The sequence below is a fragment of the Grammomys surdaster genome, unplaced genomic scaffold (genome assembly GCF_004785775.1).
Source record: "Grammomys surdaster isolate TR1022 unplaced genomic scaffold, NIH_TR_1.0 125580, whole genome shotgun sequence".
Lineage (NCBI taxonomy): Eukaryota > Metazoa > Chordata > Mammalia > Rodentia > Muridae > Grammomys > Grammomys surdaster.
The window spans coordinates 204546-227070 of NW_021620426.1; the positions used below are offsets into that span (position 1 = coordinate 204546).

Sequence of the window (22525 nt, forward strand, 5' to 3'; positions counted from 1 at the left end):
CTTTGTAACCTGGTCACAATTTGCTTTATTCTTATTCTTCATGAAAATCAAGATGTGTTTGAATATGTTTCAAAAGGCCTACATTGCCAGTGTGGTTTTGCTTATCAAAACAAAAGTTCTTACAAAGTTCCTTGTATAGGCTGGCAAAATGGCTCAGCAGGTGAAGATCCCTGCTCTCAAGATTAATGGCCTGAGTTCAGTTCACAGGACCCAAGTGGAGGAAGGTAAAAAGTTGTCCTGTGATCTCCACATGCGTGCTGTAGCAGGCTTGCAGTAAATGTTTGAGAAGTCTTGTCTACAAGTGGCTGACCATCTTATGAGGATAATGAAGTCAACATGAGTAGAGTTTACAATATGACTGTTTTCAGCATGAGCACAGCATTCCTTCAAAAGCAGATTCAGGGTTCTTGCAATTCAATTCTTTGGTAGAAGTTTATATCCAGCAATTTCAACAGCACGATAGTGGAGCAGGCCTGTCATTTGATTCTACGCTCTGCTAATCTAACTTCCAGTTCACTGGGTTCACTGGCTAATGATTCAGAGCTTGGTTTGCTCCAACTGTGAGTGGGAGATAGAAGTTATCTGCCCTAACCTTCCTCACAGGGACAGAGTGGGGATAAATGGCAGGTGTTTGAAAGCCCTTGAGGGAAACATTTTCTACAAGGCAGTTTTATGGCAAACGTGCCAGAGGACTTCATCAAATGCACACTTCTAGAAGGTCTCAGATATTCAAGGAAGAGCTTTTCTCCCCACTTCATGCTTTACACCCTTGACTTTTACAGGAGAGATAATTATATTTCTGCTATCTTCAGAAGGGGGATTCCTGTTTCAATTTGCTGACAGTGTGGTCCCGTATGCATCTCATTTGTAAGAAATTAATCTTACCACAGATGTAACTTTTTTCCATGAAGAAAAGAGACAAGGCAGTACAGATTTCCCTATCAGCGTTTCCATCCTCCAAACTAATAAAGATTAAAGAAAGGTTGGAAATTTATAGAATACATGGCTATGACTCAGCAAACTTACAGAAGATATTTTCTAAAAAAGTTCTCATTTTCTTTTAGTTTTCTGTAATGACAGTGTTTATACTGTAATTTATTATATGTTATACTTATAATTATATATATATATATATATATATCTGTATTATGTTTATTATAATACATGTTCAGACTGCCTTTGGTTTACAAAGAGATGTAACAAGATACATTAATATTTGTTGGGGGCTAGGAAGGTGAGTCAGTAAAATTCCTGCCACAAACTGATTTAATTCCGTATAAAAACCCAAATTTTATGTGGCATGTGTTGGAAAAGCAGAGACTGGAGGACTTGTGGGGCTCACTGACCAGCCAATCTAGTCTAACTCATGATCCTGGCAATCCTAATGAGGGACTGTGTCTCAATTTAGAAGACAGTGGCCTCCTGAGAAATGTGACCTGAGAGTCCCACATGCTCCCACATGCTCCCACATGCTCCCACATGCTCCCACATGCTCTCCCAACATACAGCTGTGTGTCTGTACACTCACAAGCACCCTGGCTGACACAAATTGATATATGGTAACAAAGAATATTTTGTGTCTTGCTTAGCTGAAACTGTTTACACGAACATGGATGCCCATTATTAGTGGAAGTCCTTTCTGCATACTAGTAAATGAAGCTAATGAGGAACCAGCCCTGCTCTTGTTCAACTGAATCTCAAAGCTTATCCCAGTCCTTTCAAATATCTGTCAAGAAGAAGAAAGCTGACCTTAAGGCAGCTTTCATAAGCATGAGGAATGATTCCAGTTTTTATTATTTTTTTTTACTTGTTTATTTCCTTTCTAGTCTAAGAAAAGCTGAAGTCAGATTGTCTTTGAGGGAAGTGTTTTCCTAATACATGGTTATTGGTAGGCTTCAGTTTCCAGGTCTCTGAGCATTCTCTGAGATAAAGTTTTGCCTAGGTTATTTCTGGGGTGAGATGACAGTGAGAATGAAACAGCTCCCTCGCACCTCTTTTCCTTTTTAGTCATGGCTGTATATATTTCTAGACTCCAGGATTTTGCTTATGCCATAACCCTTTACATGCAGTAATAGAAGCATAATGTCACCACTTTTGAAATAGAAATGTGTCATTTCTTGTGATGTGCTTATCTTGAAATAACTAGGTTCAGCAGAACCATGAAGCAGTGCCTAGAAGAATGGAAGAGAAACCTCTGTCTTCCATGCAGAAAGATGCAGGATTTCAGGCTCTAGAAGAGCAGAATCAAGTAGAACCTAGAGAGCCAGAGGAGCGTCAAGTGGAAGAGGAGCACAGGAAGGCACTGGAAGAGGAGGAAATGGAGCAGGTGGGACAGGCAGAGCATCTAGAGGAAGAACATGACCCATCACCAGAGGAGCAGGATCGGGAGTGGCACGATCAGCAGGGACAGAATGCAGCCCACCTTCTGGATGGCCACCCTCAAGCTGAGGTGCATGAGTGTTCACTAGAAGTTCTTTCTGACAGTGCATTTGGCTCTAGTTTTAAATAATAATAATAATAAAAACAACAACAACAATAATGATGGGACTGTGGAGATGCTCAGTCAGTGAAGTATAAGCAATGCCCTTGGGTACTGGAGAGATTCTGTCTTAAACAAACAAGTGAAAATAAAAACAAATACCCATAGGTGCCATCTAAGGAATGACAACTGAGGTTTCACTCAGGACCCACACCTGGATAGCACAAACAGACACACACACTGCACATGCACACACACGGACACACACAGCACACACACACACACACACACAGAGTCTTCCTCTCCCTCTTCCTTTCCCCTGTCTGTCTTTCTATTTCTCTCTCTCCTCTCTCTGTCCTTCTGTTTTTCTCCTTCTCTCTGTCTTTGTCTCTGTCTCTGATCCCCTCTACTTACCAGTGTAAGCTGAAATTTGACATTTTCTTTAGCCTGAGACTGACATATACATTTTTGTAGTTAACATCCTTGGGTCTTTAACTATTTTTTCCTAGACAAAGCCTTAGTCTCACAAATTGTGCAGTTAGTGTGGGGTTACCAGCTTAATTCAGAAGCTAAAACTTAATTAAGGTTGGAACTGATTTATTGTCTGGTGCTCTGTAGCATTGGAGCAGGAACACCCTGAAAGGCTGCCGTCCAGCTGACAAGTCCAGAAGAAGGCCAAATCCATTCAGAGAAAGCTGGAAGTTACAAGTTCTCGGGCTTTCTGTATCCTTGGCACTTACCTCATGTAAAGTGTCCAGAAGCCTATCCTGCCTCCTGAATCTGTCCCAACAAGCAAATGAAGGGGATATGGAAGGTCTAACCCTTCTAGCTCAGCATGAACCCCTCTTCTTCTAGGTGGAGCATTCAACCAAAGCAGCTACAAACTTTCGATCCCCATATGAGGAACAGTTGGAACAGCAGAGGCTGGCGGCTAGGAGAGACGAGGAAGCCCAGCGACTGAGAGAACATCAGGAAGCTTTGCACCAACAGAGACTCCATGGACAGTTGCTACGACAACAGCAGCAGCAGCAGTTCCTGGACAGAGAGTTGGCACAGCAGAGGCAGCCAGACCATGAGAGAGGCCAGCAGCAGCACCAGGAGCAGCTGAGGTAGCCTGCCCCTTCCCTTGGTGGGTGTAGACAGTCCTTCCTCTGCTGTCAAATCAGCGTTGTGTACATGTGGTATATGGCAAGAGAGAAAACTCATAGAATTTTTCTTCCTCATGGAGACAAGATCGAAAAAAGTATTAGGGATACTTAATTTTAAGCATATTTTTTTCCTGCCTGATCATGATAGTTGTCAGTTGAGAAGAGGACTTGGTGATAAAGGGCTTACCACACGAACAGTAAGACCTGTGTTCAAATCCTCAGAATCTATGTAAATCTAAGTTCAATGGCATGCAGTCTACTTCTGGGCTAGTTCATCGGGATGGGAGATGGAGACAAGGAGAAGCTCTGGAAGTTTTCAGCCAATCAGCATGGAGTATGTGATAGCAAACAACAAAAGTTAGGCTCTGAATTAAACAAGGTTGGTGCACCACTCACAAAGCCTGCATACACACACACTGTGCACTCCTGCAAAATAAAAGCAAGCAGTCTCAAAATACCCTAGCATCATCGGTTCCAAGTTTATTTCATTAGGAAATGACAATTTACTTTTTAAAGGCAGGCTTTGAAAACATATCTATTACACGTTATTATGTGTCTAAATCTCAGAAACAAGTTATGGCTTATTCTGAAAGTTGAAATCTTTATTTATCTCTGTCTTGAAAGATAAATGACCTTGGTTAAATTGTGCCGGCTGATTTTTATCTCCAAATTTGGGTCCCTGGCAGGCAGCAAGCTCGTTACAATTCTGTGGAGAATGACATCGCACAGGGGCCTGAGGACCAGGGAATCCCTGAAGAAGAGGGAGGTGGTAAGACTCCTTAGATGATGGCTCTTCAGTCAACCGACTTGGTCATATCACCCCATAGCAAGGAGCACATTTTGTAGCTCCAGCACGATGACTGTGTCCCTGAGTACTTGCAGAGGACAGCTCTGACTCTTGCTTATACTCTTGCCACACTTGCTGTGAGTGCTAGCAAAAATATATACCACTACTGAAACCTGGCCAAGGTGGTGACTCTCTCCTACATGACTGTCCCCTCAGTTGAATCTCTTTGTGTACTTAACAGTTAATTCTGACAGACAGTCTTAGGATTGGTATTCTTAGGAAATTTTTTGTGTTTTCTACTTAGCCTAGACATTCTATAACCTTGTATGTGTATATATATATATACATATATATATGTATATATATATATATATGGCAACCATCAAGTATGAAATTTGTCAAATGCCACTTCCTGTGGCGATAGAGCTGAAGTGAACTCTCCTTGGTACCACCGAGTCTTAGGAGTGTTTGATTTTTCTAGAAAGAATCTAAAGAAAAGCAAAGGCTCGAGCTCTATCGGCTGCCTGTTGTGGTATTTTATCACCCTAAGAGTCAGGAAATTGTTGCATTTATGTCCCCCATGGGTCACTTTAACTTCTTCTACTTGTTGTTCATAAGACTAAGAGCTATTTGCTCCCTCCTTGTTTAATAAGTCCCTCTGAGTACTTGGACCTTGCCAGCAGGCTCTCGGCTTCTTTATTGTCTGCAAACTAAATAAGTCTCTGTGTATTTAACCTTCCATCTTATACCTTACTTTTCAAAGGATTACAATTCTTATGAGCTCTTATAATTCTGTTAGTCTGACTACTTTTCCCCCTTCAAAGACTAGCAAGTAAACTATTGCTAAGCGATATAAGCTCAGGGTGTGATTTCTGACAGCAGTCTGTCTCTTCTGAGTTTACAATTGTACTTGTCCCTTTTGAAATGAAATATCCTAATCTTGGAAAACTCTATTTTGTCCTGATATCCAACAACCAAAAAAATTAATTATGTTAAATTTCTTTTATTATGCAAGTTTTGATTATTGTTTTCATATCTGGTGGGAAAAAGCCATCGTCTGCTATAAATGTTCCTTAAGAAGAATATAGTGATACATTTACCCATCCCTTTGAAATACAGAAAATGGACAGAACTATTCAGAAAAAAAAAAGACAAACAAAACCCAAAACAGAGACACAGAGAGTGCCAGTACTGGAGATAGATATGAGATAGACTATAGGCTGCTTTTCAAGAGGAAAAATCCTGCTCAATCCACACAGAGCTCATTTTGCTTCCTTTGCTTTGTTAGCCTATGAAAGAGATAACCAACGCCAGGATGAAGCTGAAGGAGACCCAGGCAACAGACAGGAACTTCATGAACCAGGACACCAAGAAGGCGACCCTGAAGCTGAAGCAGATGTAAGTATCCTCCTCTGGTCCCAAAAGTTAGTAACTCACGAGGCAGGCAGGAAGAAGAAGAGAACATGTGTCTGAGTAAAGCTTCTAGCTCCAGATGTGTTTTCTCATCAGACAAAAGAGGACATCTTGTGTAACCATGTAGGAACAAATCAGAAGCGTTGAACTGCAAACCATGAGGTGGGGTGTTGGGGATGGATGACAAGAGTTCCTGCAGGAATCATATTTTTCAAGGAAACAACCACAAAGCAGTGAGAGTGAAGCATGGCACAGTCAGCCTTGGTCAATCAAACTAGATCGAAACTTCTAGAAAGTTCTTATACATTTTAAGGCAGTAGAACTTTGGTGTGTGGGCTGGGGAGTCAATTTCACAGTTCTCATAACCAAGCTTCAGGGATGGCTGCCTTTTGAAATTCCCTTTCATAATACAGGGCTAGAGCAAAGGAGCTGAGACCCTTATCATAAGAATTCGTTCTACTGACTGGGAAACAGTGCTCAAGGCTCAGTTCTAGAGAGGAAAGATTTGTAGTAAGCATAAGAGTGGGTGCTGTTGATGGAGGATGCAAAGTACGTACTGATAAGTATTCTCCACCAGTGGAATGCACCAATCAAAGCCAAATTAAAGTATATAAAGGCAGGCTTGTTGGGAAATACTCTCTGACAGGCTCACTGGTTCCAACCAACCAGGCCAGGAAGGTTGCCATGAGGAAGGGAACAAAGGAGAGGGACAAAGGAAAGATCGTGTCTGTATAACAGAGAGAAAATGTAGACAGAGGTAGAAAGAAAAGATAAACCAAAATGTATAGATGATAAAGTGAAGAGCTTTAGGGAGAGGGGGAGCTCAGCTCCTGGGCTGAAATTTCGGGGTAGAGGCCGTGTATGCCAGCCATGCCCTTTAACAGGTCAAGACTGAAGGATACTGAGAGAACCTGGAGACTGTGTCCATTTTGGTATATAAAATATACACCTCAGCCTTTGGCCTGGATCTGAATTCCAACCCATGGGTCCTCTTAAGGATGAGTTCTAGTCACTGAAAGACAAAACCCAGAATTAGGGCCTAAGTAATTCTTAGGATTTGGGGGAAATTCAGGTGGAGGCTGATTCCTAATAGAGTTGCAAAGGATCACCAGGCTGTTTGACCACATCCCTCCAGCTTTCCAGACCAGGCATCCCACTCTTCTTTCCATTGAAGAAAGCAGGCATGTGTTCTTAACAATTCTGGTTTATCCAATGATTATTCTGGGCTGTGTTTTCTAGAGTAGGGGTATGAGGAGATGGGCTGGAGGTTATTCTCAGGATTAAAAAAGGCATTAACTTCAGCATCTTTTAGACTGATTAAACTTTTGCTTAGAAGAACAAAATTGAGACGTATTGAAAAATACGGTGACTCTTAAAGATGAAGAGGAGGGGGGAAAGCAGCAAAGAATTTAGAAAGGGGATGAGAATAGAGACTTCATGCTTGCTGAGCATATTGTGTGGTCTGTTGTTGTCAAGTGTGTCATATGACTTTGTTCCATGCTTTGTGACCATCATAATAACAATGAATAAGGATGTGTGGCTGCAGGTTTGAAAAGAGGTCATCAGGTGCCAAGATGGTATGCATGATTCAGAGTGCAATTATGTTGATACCTAGATAGTCTTTGTGTTGATGGAAAACAAGAACTTCACCTTTCAGGTTGGGCAGTCTAGGTCCTTAGCTGTATGCAGGAGAAATGCAAGCAGATGTGGAGTAGATGCAGTCTTGTGTTTTGTGTAGATGATGTTTGCAATTTACATTAGCTCTCCTATCATATACTGCTAATAAACCAATAGGCATGTTGGGATGACATTCAGTCCCTGAGTTCTGAATAAATTGATCCAGAAATTCTTCTGATTATTGGTGCCAGCATGTTTGGGTAGTAACTTGGAGCACCATGATGCTGATGGCTTTTCTACTTAGCTTGCAGAGTGGCTTCTTTTTCCCCCTCTGCAATAACCTTTAGGAAAATATGCAGCTGGGAGCCTAGCTCTGAACTATTTCCAATAATGGAGGGAATGAGAACTGTCCCTTGAGAACAAGAAAGCCAGAGCAGAAAAGCCTGCAAATGTATAAGAGGAAATGAAGGCTGCCAGTGCTGCAGGGTGGGTCTGACAGGTACTTAGGTTTAGGATCTGCTCCCTGCCTTGTAGTATCCTTAACTCTCCTGACATCTTTTTGTTCATTCTATTCAATGCACTGGAAAAGACTGAAAGCTTTTTTACCTGTCTTCTTTAGTGTGTGTTACCTCCAATTCAGTTCTATATTCACTATTTTATTTGATGAAACATTTTTCTTTCCTGTAACTCCCCCTAATTGTTGCTTGATTGGTGTTGGGGCTAGCATTTGCATTTTTATGAACTTAAAATAATATTTAGCATTTTTTCTGCTAAGAGTGGGTTACACTTTTCCTTGATGCTTTGTACAAACGATGAATAATTCATACAAGAAAGCCTATAAAACAAGAGATTGTAGAGTAATTGGAATTGGATGTGAAGGTGATGACTTATCATTTATATTGAGAGCAGTGTCATTTGCACTTGAAGCTTTAGGCCAAGCCTATGCAGTAAGCCATCTGACACTGCAGGGAGCTCTTGACCATGGTCAAGTGGCTCAGTGAAAGAGCCCCTTGTCTGTCCAATGCTGAGAGACCAAATCCTCCTCTGTGGCTTCTGCATCTCATGGAGAGCAATTCCCACTTCCATCAGTATCCCAAGGCTTACCAAAGGATTGGGGACACCCATAAGAAGCAGAGGTTTATCTGCCCATCTCAGGATCTTTGTGAGGATGGATGTTATTCAGCCAGTGTCTTGGGTGCTTAAATGGATAACTGAAGTAATTGTGAAGCCAACATAATTACTGCGAACTCCTGTGGAAATATGTTTGGTGATGTATTGTCTGATTTTTCCTATCCCTTTCTAGAGCAATATTACACTTCTTCACAGTAGTCCTAGTTGATAAAGAAATTTGGCTATGCTGCAAAAGGACTGTTTACTGTGACATGTAGGTTTTCTTTCCCATCAACTACTCTCTGCCTATTTACATGTTAAGAATTTCTATTGGGGGTGCTTCAGAGATCCATCAGTTAGTAAAGTGCTTGCTGCACAAGCACGAACATGCTCAGTCTCCAACACCCACATATAAAGTCAGACATGGTAGTGCCTGCTTGCAGGCCTGGTTCTGGGGAGCTGGTAACTGAAAACCCAGGGCTTGATAACAGGCCAGTTTAGCTTAATGGATGGGCCTCATGTCTCATTGTGAGATATCCTATCTAAAAGTACAGTGCCAACTGTTTCTAAGGAGTGACACCTGAAGTTGACCTCTGACCTCCACTCCAGTGTACTTCCAGGCAGGTGTATGTATATATGGAAGTGCACACACTTGCAACCAATACACACCTCTCTTGAAATTTCTCGAAAAGGGAAGTTTGTATGAAAATCAGCATATCAGAAAAAGAGTTATTTGCCCATCTAACTCATCTTGATTATTACTCATGTATTTTTTTTTCCATTTGTCCCTCTGACTTCTCTTACCACTGTTGGCTATGTGGTGATGTTTGCATTACTTACTGCTAGCATTTTGAGGAATCACTTCCACAAAGGAAGTGTGCTTCCTCAATCGATCTGCTTCCTGAAACACTGACAAAGCAAGAGTTCTATCTTTGCGAGTCTTGGGTAAGATTGATCTGAACAGTTCCATGAAGGGCAAATTCATTTTCTACCAGTGTCTGACCTTTCCAGGGAAATTAAACTGGAGCCTCGGTTTTGAAGTGGTGGATGCTTTTTATGAACATTTTGCAGAGGGCAGCTGCAGAGGATATAAACCCAGCAGACGACCCCAACAATCAAGGAGAAGATGAATTTGAGGAAGCCGAGCAAGTGAGAGAAGAAAATATCCCAGAGGAAAGTGAAGAGCAAAAACAGAGCGAAGCGAAGCAAGGGAACGTAGAAATGGATGAGCACTTGGTGGTAAGATAATGCCTGGCATGAAGAATGGGTTCAGCCTGAGCCTTTTAGGAAATGCCTAGCTTACGGGGAAGGCAAGCACTTATGTGAGTGAGAGAAGATTTGCCACATCAGCAAGTCTTGGACCCTTGTGTGAGATACTCTGCTTGTAATCCCAGAGCCAGGTAAGGGATGACCCACACTCCACGTTTGAGAAATGAACATTTATCACTTTCTGGCGACTGGTGCATTTGCAAGTGTACTTTTCATCGAGGTATGCTCATTCTTTGACCCAGCATCCTGTGTGATGATTCTCTAAGGTACAGTAACATGAGTCTCTCCTTTTGTTTCAACAGATGGCAGGGAATCCAGACCAGCAGGAGGATAATGTTGATGAGCAGTATCAGGAAGAAGGAGAGGAAGAGGTATAAGATTAGCTACATGGGACAGGGCACACTGGGCATGCTACCCTCAAACAAATCTCAGTTCTGTGGGCTTTGACATTCAGACTTGAATGGAATGAGAAAGGGGTGGGAGCTTGAAGACTATATGGATCATGGCATTTGAAAGACTTAGAAGATAAACCAGAGTCATTTTAAATGACCACAAATTTGGAATTGAGAAGACCTGTGGCACATTGAAATTCACATGATCCTTCTGAGAGTAGCCACCCAGGCTTTTTCTCACATCAAAGAGAGAACAAGGCTCTGCATGTCCAGGGACTATAGACTGACCCCTAGAGCTTTCTCTGTGGAATCTTGCCCATGTCTGTCAGAGATAGCCCACTGTGAAAGTAACTTTTATTAGCCTGATGTAATTGTTATCTTGGAAGCCTATTGTTGAATAAACTCACCCTTTCTAGTTCTTTCTGAAAGCTGGCTGGCTGGTTCAACTCAGCTTTTCTGGCTCAAACTCCTCTCCAAGCTGACTGATTCCAATTGGCTTCTCTCAGCTTCTGACTGAACTTCTCTGCTTGGCTTCAAACTAAAACTCATCTAATCTTCTGGCTCCTTCTTATTCTCTGGCTTCAACTGCTTCTGCTAACCTGCATGAGCTCAGGAACAAAGCCAACTCCGCTGCACTGTACTGACTCCCAACTGACTCAACTCCAGATGCACTTGAAATCTCTCTCCCTGCATTGCTCTTAAATACCATGTCTACTGACATCCTATATTTGACTCATTGTGCCAAATCTTTCTCTGATTTGTCTCTCTTACCCTCAATTAGGCATGACTTTCCAACATGGCTGATTCTTTCTATAAACTCATTGTTCCTTAAAGATGTACACTAAGGGTGTATCTGTATTCCACCCAGAAGAATTAATGGTGGTGTGGCATGTCTACATTCCAACCAGATCACACAAAACTAGGTCTTTGGGTGTCATTCCTTGCCAGAGTAGCTGTGTTGCTGGACTAAAATTCCTCTGTACCCTAAGGAGTGAACTGTAATCCCTCTAACTCACTGGAGATATTTCTAGAGATGTATCAGTCTTGCATTCTGACCTCTTTCCTCATTTGAATGTAACATCTTAATTGAGCTTAATAATGAGGGTCACCTGGCAAGTGAGAGGCCTTGAGTTCAGTCCGCAGCACACCTTCTCTACCAAAAGGAAAAGGAAGGACAGGTAAAACATGGTATGGATTGGGATTCATTTGAAAAACATACATTTAGACCTAAATTTCAACATAAAATTTTAATTGTCTTTCCATTGTAAACTTTTAGCATATATCACTAATGAATCTTATACTGAACCTATCACAGTATCTCATTCTGGTGATTAGAGAGATGGTAAGTTCAGTGTGTGAGCGCAGGTGTGAACCCCTATAACTGAGCATGTCTTTGTTAGCATTTTATTTCGGTGAAGAGACTCCATGACCACAGCAACTCTTAAAGAGGAAAACCTTTAACTGGGGCTGGCTTACAGTTCTGAAGTTTAATCCATTATTCAGAGCAGGAAGCATAACAGCATGCAGGCAGACTTAGTGCTAGAGAGGCAGCAGAGAGTTCTACATCTGGATCTGAAGGCAACAGGAAAAGAGAGTGAGCTACTAGGTCTGGCTTGAGTTTCTGTAGCCTCAAAGCCTACGTATGGCTAGTGACAGTCTTCCTCGAATAATGTCACACTTACTCCAGAATTGCTACATGTCTTCATCCTTCCATAAAGTGCCACTCCCTATCAGCCTATGGCGATCATTTTTCTTCAAACTACCACAGGGAGTATGGTTTCGATCAGGTCAAAACCCCACATTTACTCTCTTTGTAGATAAGTCAGTATTTCCCAAGTTAAAGCCCTGAGAGCCACTTCATAACCAGTATCTTGCAAACACACAGCCTTCTCCCTGAAGGAAAGGGCAGATAGGAAGGTAGACATATGACCACCCAAAGACAGGCCCCCATGAAGAGGTCGAGTTCAGAGAGCTTGTGCTCAGCTCCAGCACTCTCAGCTGCCTTCCCAAGTCTCTGCCTCATTCTTCCTGCCTCTGTCAGCTTTCGAGCCAGCGCTAAAACTTATGCTTTTCCCAAGAAAAGAGAAAAGCATGGACTCTTTATGACCACAGTCCTGTTCTGTGTAACAGGCTTGAGCTTAGCATTCTGTCACATTTCTCCTCCTGCTGTTTGTCTTCATGAAGACCCAGAAATTGTCTTTTCAGAAAGTGTTGAGAAAGGAAGCAGCCTTGAATATTAAGACATTTACTAGAGAAAGCAATTCATCAGGACTGTTCCTGTAACAGGATGTCTAAACTAATAGTCCTTTGTTTCTTTATGTCCAATGGGGAGGGGATGGCAGTCTTAAGGGATTAAGAGAGAAAGGGTTCACCTTGGCTTCCTTTTAAAAATTCAGAAGGGTGAGCATAAAAGTTTAATCAGTGTTTGCTGATTCCTTCTCAGCTCTGTCGTATGATCAGTTAAGGTGAAGGAGAGCGATCCTGAGATGGGAGAGAGATAGGGACAGAGGGACAGGAAATATAAGCAAGAGCATTCAAGCAGGCAGAGGCTTGTGCTGTTCCACTGCATCCTTCTCTCAGAGGGCATCCTTCCCCTCCCTTGTGCCCAATATTCCTTTCCTTGGGCTTGTCTGGGGTTATAGCACTGGCTTGTTGCACAAAGCCCTATGCCCTTCCTTGAAGTCTTATAGAAGGTCAGTGTCTATACTTTCTAACCCCCTGTTGCATTAGCTCTGGATTATCACACATAGACACACATAGACACACACACATACACACACACACATACACACACACACATTCACAAGAGCATTTCCTGAAATACTCCAAAAAGCTTTTCTTTCCCTTAAGTGGCTCCCTGTCCACTGAGCACCCCTTGCTGTTTTGAATTCTGCTAGCTCTTTCCAGTGTTCCCAGACTTCTATATAAGAAGGAGAAGAGTAAATGTCGAATTTCTTTCAAGCATTAGTAACAGAGATGAGATACTGAGCAGCCTACAGCAAGAGGTGCTTTTAGTTGAAAATCATGGATCCACTGTTTTAGTGTGTGTGGCTGGGCAGCATTTAGGGACTACAAAAACAGTAAAATTCTGAAGTGGCTTCATCCCTATCTTCTATTCTTAGTCTAGATGTTCCAGCTACTCTATAGATGCTGGGCTGTAGACTTAAAACAACCTTCAGTTTTCTTCCATCCTAGACAACACTCAGATGTATTGGTATTAGTATTTAGTTCTTGAGAATTGTATCCTATCTGCCTTACATCTGTCAGAGCTTCAATCTTCAGACTTCCTGGCTTGAGAATGGGAAGGAAAGGAAGGGAGGGGAGAAAGAGTGGGAGGAAAGAGAAAGAAAGAGAGGGGGGGAGAGCGAGCAAGCTTGTGTATGTGTGTGTGTGTGTGTGTGTGTGTGTGTATACATATGAGTGAGAACACATATGTGATCCAGGTACACATTCACATGTATTCTCATGAGTTTGGTGTCCAGGGGCCAGTTTTGCATGTCATCCCTCTCTCTCCAGAGACAACCACCTTTGTTTTCAGAAATAAGGTCTGCCATGTGACCTGGCATTCATTATGTAGGCATGCTGTCTATCCAGAAAGCCCCAGGAATCTGTCTGTCCCTGCCTCACCAGTGCTGTCATTATGTGCATGCCACCAGTGAGGATTTTTTACATAGGCTTGAGGATTGGCTTGTGGTCCAGTTGCTTACTCAGCAAACACTTCACTGACTATGCTACCCCCCCTCAGCTTTTCACTAACTTCTTTTATTCCAGCCACACATTATCCTTCTAAGACATAAAAATGATGATTCCTGACCAGCCCTCCTTGTTTATTTCCTTACTGTTTTTAGAGTAAAAATACATACTTTACTATTTCTCTCATTGCTAGCATTCTAGATGTTTTATCTACTTTTGAGTGAAGAGACATTATTACGTAACTGAAAAGTGTTAGGTATTTTAAAGTATTTAAATCTTGAAAATAGTTTAAATGAGTTCATGAACAGTTTGAATACTTTCATGACTCTAGTACAACAAAAGAAGCAAGTTAATAAGAATATTCTCAGAGAGGAGTAAAAGGTTACTGACACACCAATGTGTCCTAGTCACATGATCAACATGTCAAGAATCTTTTCCAGGACTGTGGGTGTGGCTCAGTTGGTAGAGCTCTTGGCCAGCAAATAGGAAGCTTATAATTCTGTCCCAAGCAACATGTAAGCTGGGTGTGGTGATGCACACTTACAGTCCTAGTACTTTGGGAATAGAGGCAGGAGAATCAGAAGTTCAAGACTGTTCTCAGACACACAGTGAATTTCAACCCATCTAGGGATATGAAGCCCTGCTAGGAAGGAACAAGGGAAGGAGGGAGGAAGAGGGAAGAGGGAAGGACAGCTTTGAAATGGGCATAGCTCTTAGACCTTGAGGAGCAGCCATTGTAGCTAACGCTGAAGGCCTTTGACTGTCACATTCCACAACCTCTGGATCCTTCCATGCTTAGCTTCTGAAGGTGATGCCTCCCGGTTCTTAGCTAGGTCACAGATTCTCACATATGATGTAAAGCTTTACTACCTATGATAGCACAAGATAGTGAGCCAACACTAAGTTCAGACACAAGGTTTGCCCTATCTGGTAGAATTATTTTCTCCAACTCCGAAAGCATAGATTTCAGGACTACAAATGAGAAGTAGCGGCGCTGGGATGTGTTCAGTGGAGCTTGGTGCCAGCTTTAGTGGGATATTAAGGCAGGCTCTTGTGGAAGATGTAAGTGATGTATGGTGAACTTTTGGCCAGTGGCTATCAGCTTAAGCATATTGTAAAGCTCAGAAGCACAATATCATCTGTTCTTATTTAGTAATGTAATTAAGATGAGCTTGTGTTGCTTTTGCCTCAGACATGATGAATACATTACTGTTATATGTGTAAGAGTCTATTGTCTCTATGGCTAGACTATTATAGAATGTTATTTTTGATTCCATAAATGAAAGACCCATTTAAATCATCAGTGCCCAACTATAATTAAAATGACAACTGGGACATAAGCTAAAATTTTTACAATAGATCCAATGAGTAGAAAAAGGGAAAAACATTCTTAGGAAGCTTGTTATCTCCCCAGCCAGACATGCTTAACTAGCATCCATTGTACTCTAGGAAGTAGTGTCCTGGTCTCAGCTCTGACCGAGAATCACCATGAGAAGAAGGTCATAAAAAATACAAGTACATAGACCAAAGCTGCCCTGGTGGAAATTATCTTTCAAGGGCCCTAGAAATTAGGGCTTTTCTACCAAGTGAATAATGGTGTCTGGGAACCTCTGTTTAGATAGCTAGTCCTGGGGAAAGCAGCTGGGGATAGACTTTGCAAAGTGTGACCCCTTGAACTTGTGTGAGTGGTTCCACCTATTTGCTAAACATTTTCTCACTAAATGGCTTAAAAGGATCCACAACTCTCAGACCACTCCTCTCCCAACACACACATAAACACCAGGGGCCATGGACTTTTTATTCAACACTTTTATTTTATGCATAAGAAGTTTGAGTTTCAGAGAGGTCCGTTACATTTTTCAGAATCACATAATTTATAATTTATTCTTGAACTCTAACTACGTCTTACCCAGGCCTGGCATTAGGTTGACATAGTTAAGTGTTTTAAGAATTGGAAAGTGTAGAGTTAATGTGGGAGAGTTCTTGGTGGGAATTAATATAGAAAAATGATAGAAACAGAAAGTTACCATGCTGTAACCCTTAAATATAACAATTGATGTAAGACACAGTCATAACTGGGATGTGGTAGAGTGACATCTTTAATCGCAGCTCCCAGGTGGCAGAGGCAGGTAGATCTCTGTGAGTTTGAGGCCAGACTTTTTTTTTCTATCGACCAAGTTCCAATACAGCCAGGGCTACAGAGGCAGACTCAGTCTTGATAAACAAAATACAAACAAACAAGACACAGTCATTATAAATGATGTCACTACATGAAGAGAAGTGAGGAACCCTTCCCATGGAGTGACAGGCCTGACCATGGGCAGTCATTGACTGAGGACAGCCTTGCTGTGTCATCAGGGCAAACACATCCAAAGAGCATGCAGACAAGATGGAAACAGGCCAGTGGCCTGCCTTTGTATATGCTTACTTTCAATTTCCACTTACCTTTATTATTCTTTTCATGTCCTCCTATTTCTTCAGTTCTGTAGTTCCCAGAACACCTCAGCTGGACATCTGCTACAAATATGTAGCAGGGTTAGGTCCAGCCCCTGCATGCTCTTTGGTTGATGGTTTAGTCTCTGTGAGCCCCCATGGGCCCAGGTTAATTGACTCTGTAAGGGCTTCTTGTGGTGTCCCTGATCCCTCTTCCACAAGATTCCTCAAGCTCCTCTGTGCTTCTTCTGCTCTTTTAGATATTCTGAGTTTAGTTCCTAGCAACCACATGGTGACTCACAACCATCTGTAATGGGATCTGGTGCCCTCTTCTGGCCTGAAGCAATACATGGAGGCATAACACTGTATACAGTGTTCTGACCGTGTCTACAGAGCCTAAGATGGACTGTTTTGTCTTTATAGGACTTTCATCCTGTCTGACATATAGATTTCTGGACCTCTCCCATTTGGAAGAGGAATGACAACAGGTTTGAAGGAGAGCTGCATCTCTGTCTTTTGACTTCTAGAATTAATTCATATCCAAACAAATAAGAAATTTGAATCCTTGAGAATCATATTGATTTTAACAATTTTCTTATTGTTTGACAGTTTCATATGTTTGTATAATGAATTTTAATCACTTTCCTCCCCAATACCCTTCTCCAGCTTCATCCCTCCTTCAACTTCCTTTTCTTCTGGGAAGCTTCTTTCAACACGTCTTCTTCCCACTGTCATGTCTTCCTTTCGAGTATGGCCTTCTGAGTCTAATTAGGGTTTCCTGCACAAGTATGTTTGAGAGGTCATTTACCAGAGCAAAGGCATCTTCTCAGTGGCTATGTCACTGAATAAAAATGACACCTGTTCCTTCAACAGCTTGAAACTACCAATAATTTCTACAGAGGTATATCACACATTCCTTCACACCTAGTTGACAAGTCAAAATTTTGTCTTTCATCATTTTTCAACTTAATTTTAGTTCCTCTTTGTAAAGATGTGTGATTCTGGATTAATATTGTAGAAATCGGAGTATTTAGTGACAAGTATTTAAGTGGGAAAACAGCACTCTGTCTTTGTGGTCTTTTTTAGGTTCAGGAAGATCTGACTGAAGAGAAAAAAAGGGAATTGGAGCATAATGAAGAGACCTATGGTGAAAATGTATGTTTATTTCCTTGCACATATGCATGTGTATGTAATTGTACTAGTTGTATATATGTGTATGCATGTGATATGTGTATGTTTCTGTGTGTATACTGTGTATTATATATACATATACATATACATATACATATACATATACATATACATATATGTGTGTGTTTGCCTATACTGATCTGGAATGTCACATTTATACATATAAATCACACACACGCACACAGAGACCAGCAATATATTCTCTGCACCTCTCAGGCAATGCTAAAGTGAGATTATTTTTCTTCACATCTTTTATTCGTCCAAAATGAATGACATTGCATCCTTTGAAGAAAGAGATGATCGGTCACGAACTCTATGTCCTCTCTTAGTCATTTGTTTTTCTTTTATCTTTTAGCCTGATGATAAGAATAATGATGTCGAAGAACAAGGAGTTCACAATGGGGCGCATCCCAAAGGAAGACAGGAGCAGTATGAGGAGGAGGAAGATGAAGAAGACGGGGCTGCTGTTGCTGAGAAATCACACCGTAGAGCTGAAATGTAACTGGACACAGTTTCTAGACTGTGCTTGGCCAACAGTTTTTTGTTTTTTTTCCTTCAAGCTGCTCTAAAGCAAATCCCTCCTACTGAATTCTAGAGTATTTAATTACATACAAGAGTAAGGGTTTAGACTTTTTTAACTTTTTTATTAGAAATGCTATACATTTATATGAATATATTTTGATACCTTAGGTGAGAACTTCTTTTATAGTCAAGTTAAACATGGACAAGAAGAAAAACAGTAAGACTTGCCTTCAAGTCTGAATCTCATTTCTCAGCGATGGTAGGATGATGTGCTTGGCTTTTGTGCATGTCTCCATTTTGTTTTCTGTCTTCAGCTAGTCTACTATCTATCTCAGATAAAATGCAGGATATAGAAGAAAAGGTGGACTAAAAATACTGTGCAAATGGCAAGGGAATGGCTGGAAGACTAGGCTGGTGGCCTGATGGCTGTTCTTGCAGATTCCTGTGTACAAGATTCTTGTGTACAGCTTTGAAAGGATGTCACTACTACAGAGTGTTCACAAATGAGATCCATCTGCAAAATTAACATGCAATTAGAAAGTGTGTGTGTCTGTGTGTGCATGTATGCGTGTATGTGTGTATCTGTGTATGTGTGTGTATGTGCGTGTGTCAGAGCAAAGACATTGTTTTTCAAACTTTCATGTCAGTTAGAAGAATACCTAGCAATGCTTAAAAGAACAGCTGTCTTGCTTAAGAGGAATCAAGTATGAATGTTGAATAACATTAATACCCTATGAAAGTATCTTAGACTCAGTTCTGTCAGAGAGGCCAAAGGAACTGACACACTTAGAAAACAATGTAAGATGTGTGATGATGCTTCCTGGGTGAACTCCCAGTCTCCATCATTTCTTCTCTAAAATCTCTTAGTTAGATGTTCGTTAGTGCCCACTTTCTACAGCATATGTTTCTCTCTTAAGCTCTGTGCCTTGGTATGTAACCATTCGGTTCACAATTATGGATAGGAAAGCATGCAAAGTTACAGTTTAATGGGATTATTTTTCAGAGTATATGGTAAAATATCTATAGCACTATGATAGACACTCCATCCTTAGCAGCTTTACTATTTACCCAGAATTGACCTGCCTTTGCCTATGTACGAGGCATTCTAATGACTATAAATAAAAATACATCCTTTAAAAGAAAACTCAAACTGGAAATTTTTCCTGGAAATGAGGACATATTTTAGTTTAGATCACAGATATTATTAAACACATTGAACTGGGCTGCAGTTAATCTGTGTGTGGTACTTTCAAAATAATAAAAGCAAATTCCATTTTCTGTTATTATCATATGAAGTAGTTTTCGTTTTTAATAACCATACTCATGTATGATTTTAATTTTCCCATCTGAGCAATTGTGTATTTATGCATAGAAATGTTCTGCTCAAATTTAGTTTGGATTTCCAGTAACCATAAATCAAATCTCATCTTTATGTATAAAAATCCCATATGTAATGTAAAATGTATTATATTGTACATAATACTCAGAATACAATTATTTTGGTAAATTAGTTTGTATTTTTAATGTCCCTTTGCAGTATTTAATTATTTGAAACATATTGAAACTTGGGTAATAATCAATAAAGCTATAAAAAGTTAAGGGTCTTTTAAAGCATATAATTTCTTAGTGGTTTGTTTGTGATCTATGGTTTTACTTTATAGGACAATATGAATTAATGAATTATTAAATGCCTTCACCAAACTACTTTATTTTTCTTTCTTTTTCTGCTTTGACTAGCTCCTGAATTCTCATCCCCTAATCCTTTTCTGAAAAAAGAAGCTAATAATTTTCACTGTCTTTAAGGGGTAGAAATAAGAAACTGAGCTACAAAAATATGTAAAAGCATGAGTGTTATGTCCACAACTCATATGTAAATCTCTCCATTAAAGCAACAATCACAAACCATTCTGGAATATTTCTAACAACTTGTTAAAAGAACATTCTAGTGAGAACTAAATCAGACTAAATCTAGTCACTATTTCCATTAGCGACCAGAATAAATGGAAATGATCACTAATTCATCTTGCCAATTATTCTATAACTTTTGATTGTCCAAAAGTCAAGGAGAACTCTAGGGATGCTTCAGTTCGTTCTGTGCTTGCTTTACACTCATGAGGACTTGAGTTATATCCCTAGCACCTACACAAGTGTGTAACCATGGAGATCCCTGAGGCTTAGTGTAGGTAAATCTGTGAGTTCCAAGTTGAGAGTGAGACCCTGCCTTAAAAAATTAAAAAATGGTAAAATAAGATACCTAATGTGGATTTATGGCCTCCACATACACAGAAGTCAAAGTATTTCCTGCCGGTGATGTCTTAGAAGGAACAGAAAGCACTCAATTTGGCATGCAAGCAGTATAGCACAAAAGAGTGCACATGTGATGACTGGTTATTGGCAAGAGTGATCAGACAAGATTTAGCAATACAAAGTATATCCTTAGCCATAGGCACCAGTGACTTACTCTTACCAAGGAAAATGACTTGCATGTATTGAATGACATGCAGTCACAGTGTGGGAACTAGGTGACCTGGACCCTCTTCCATTCCCACTGCTCCCTTAACACTGAGGCATTTCTCTTAAGGTTGATGGAACTGCTCCTGAAACATCTGAGATTGTGTACCTCTTCTGAATTTATCATTTTGTGTATATTTTTGATCACATGATCCATTCATAATATGACAAGTTGCACAGAAATGGCTTATGTTGCTTCCATTCGGATACCTTCCCACAGCTGCTCTGTCTATTCCTTGATTCCTTCATATGTATTTCCTGGCTGGCTGTTCTCTCAGTGTAGTGGTTTGAATAGGTTGGACCTCACAGATGCATGTGTTTGAATGCATGGCCCACAGGAATGACACTGTTAGAAACTGTGCCCTTGTTAGAATAGGTGTGGCCTTGTTGCAGGAAATGTTTCACTGTGGTGGTGGGCTTTGAGGACTCCTAGGGCTCAAGCTCTACCCAGTGTGGAAAGAGAAGCACCTCCTAGCTGTCTGCAGAACAGGCTTTCCTCTGATCAAGACATAGAACTGTCAGTTCCTTTTCCAGCACTGTGTCTGCCTGCAGGCTGGGCTGTCATGCTTCCTGCCATTGTGATAAAAGACTAAACCTTAGAAACTGTAAGCCAGCCTCAATGAAATGTTGTTCTTTGTAAGAGTTGCCTTGATTATGGACTCTCTTCACAGCAATGAAAACCCTAACTAAGATACTCAGTCAGTCAATGAGATAGCTTCTTATACCTCCCCTTTATTTATTTATTCATTTTTGTTTTTTTGTTTTTATTTTTTATTGGATATTTTATTTATTTACAACACAGATGTCATCTCCTTTCCCCATTTCTCCTCCCTAGAATCCCCTATCCCATCCCCCCTCCTCCTTTATGCTTTTATACCATTTTGATTACATGCATGTATTAAGGTCAGTTCTAGAATGAGGACCTAGCAATAAATGAGATGCAAATAGTCAAGGAACAAGCAAGACAATAAACACAAATAGTCAAAGAAAAAGCAAGGCATTAACCCAATTACGTGAATACCGCCCCTTTAAACAATAGCTCTTTTCAAGTTTTATGGCAGAGACTTTGTTTCTGTTTGACCCTTCTCCCAGGTCTCATTCATTTGATCAGCCTAATTTTTTATGTCCTCTTATACTACCTTCAAAGTCATAATTCTTTAAACTATATTGGCTTGTACCTTATAAGAACCTTTTTAAGTAAATAAAACCTAATAAAACCTTCTCTGTGTAAATTGTGTCTGCTTTCACTAAATTTTGCCAAATATACAAATGAAGTCCATCCTTAATTCTACCTTCCCATCCCACAGGCTCCTACCAGGATAACTTCCATTTGCCCACTGTCCTGGTCCAGGCCCCACTGATCAATATGTACCTGCTCCTTTCTTCTCTATCTTGTTCCTAATCTCTAAAGCCTGAGCAAGTAGAGCTTTAAAGATAAGCTTAACACCACTCCATTGTGCAATTATTGAAGAAATTGCCATTGCATGTGAGAAAAATCCCAAAATTTCAAACATGGTCTGCACAATTCTTCATGATATAGCCCCGTCTGAATTCTTCAGCCAGCTAACTTACTTTCTGATGAACTATAATAGTATGATTTGTCTAAGTCAAACACATCTTCCCCAGATGTTCTAGATAGCAGGCCCTGGCCTTGTCCTCTGAATTGGATATTGACCAGCAGAGCTGGTCTACCCCATCTATTTGTAAAAAGCACATGATCCAAGCAGACCAGATACTTGACTCAACACTTATCAATTTGATTTCCTCTCTAGGATATTGCTTTTGGAAGATAATTTTAACATGGAATCCCTGAAGAACTTGTAACAGTGTTTATTGGCCAGTATATTTTCAAGGATATTCGTAGAACTAGTAGCAGCTTTCAAAGCTAGAGATATATAACTCCAGGCCATGGAGGCCAGGGGTTACCTTTTGGTTTGCCTTCAAGCCAAGATTTGGACAA

General features: G+C 40.7%; 1 protein-coding gene across 2 annotated transcripts in view; it reads left to right on the top strand.

The window, feature by feature from the left end:
- Window positions 1-19758, top strand: part of Golim4 (golgi integral membrane protein 4) — a 75926-nt gene extending 56168 nt beyond the window's left edge. For both annotated transcript variants that reach the window (XM_028786765.1, XM_028786766.1), the window contains 8 exons: window positions 2147-2449; window positions 3335-3588; window positions 4314-4396; window positions 5703-5812; window positions 9626-9793; window positions 10126-10194; window positions 17428-17496; window positions 17888-19758. In XM_028786765.1, the coding sequence (XP_028642598.1) occupies window positions 2147-2449; window positions 3335-3588; window positions 4314-4396; window positions 5703-5812; window positions 9626-9793; window positions 10126-10194; window positions 17428-17496; window positions 17888-18034 (1203 nt within the window). In that variant the 3' untranslated portion in view covers window positions 18035-19758. The remainder of the gene's footprint in view (window positions 1-2146; window positions 2450-3334; window positions 3589-4313; window positions 4397-5702; window positions 5813-9625; window positions 9794-10125; window positions 10195-17427; window positions 17497-17887) is intronic.
- Window positions 19759-22525: the final 2767 nt, after the last annotated feature.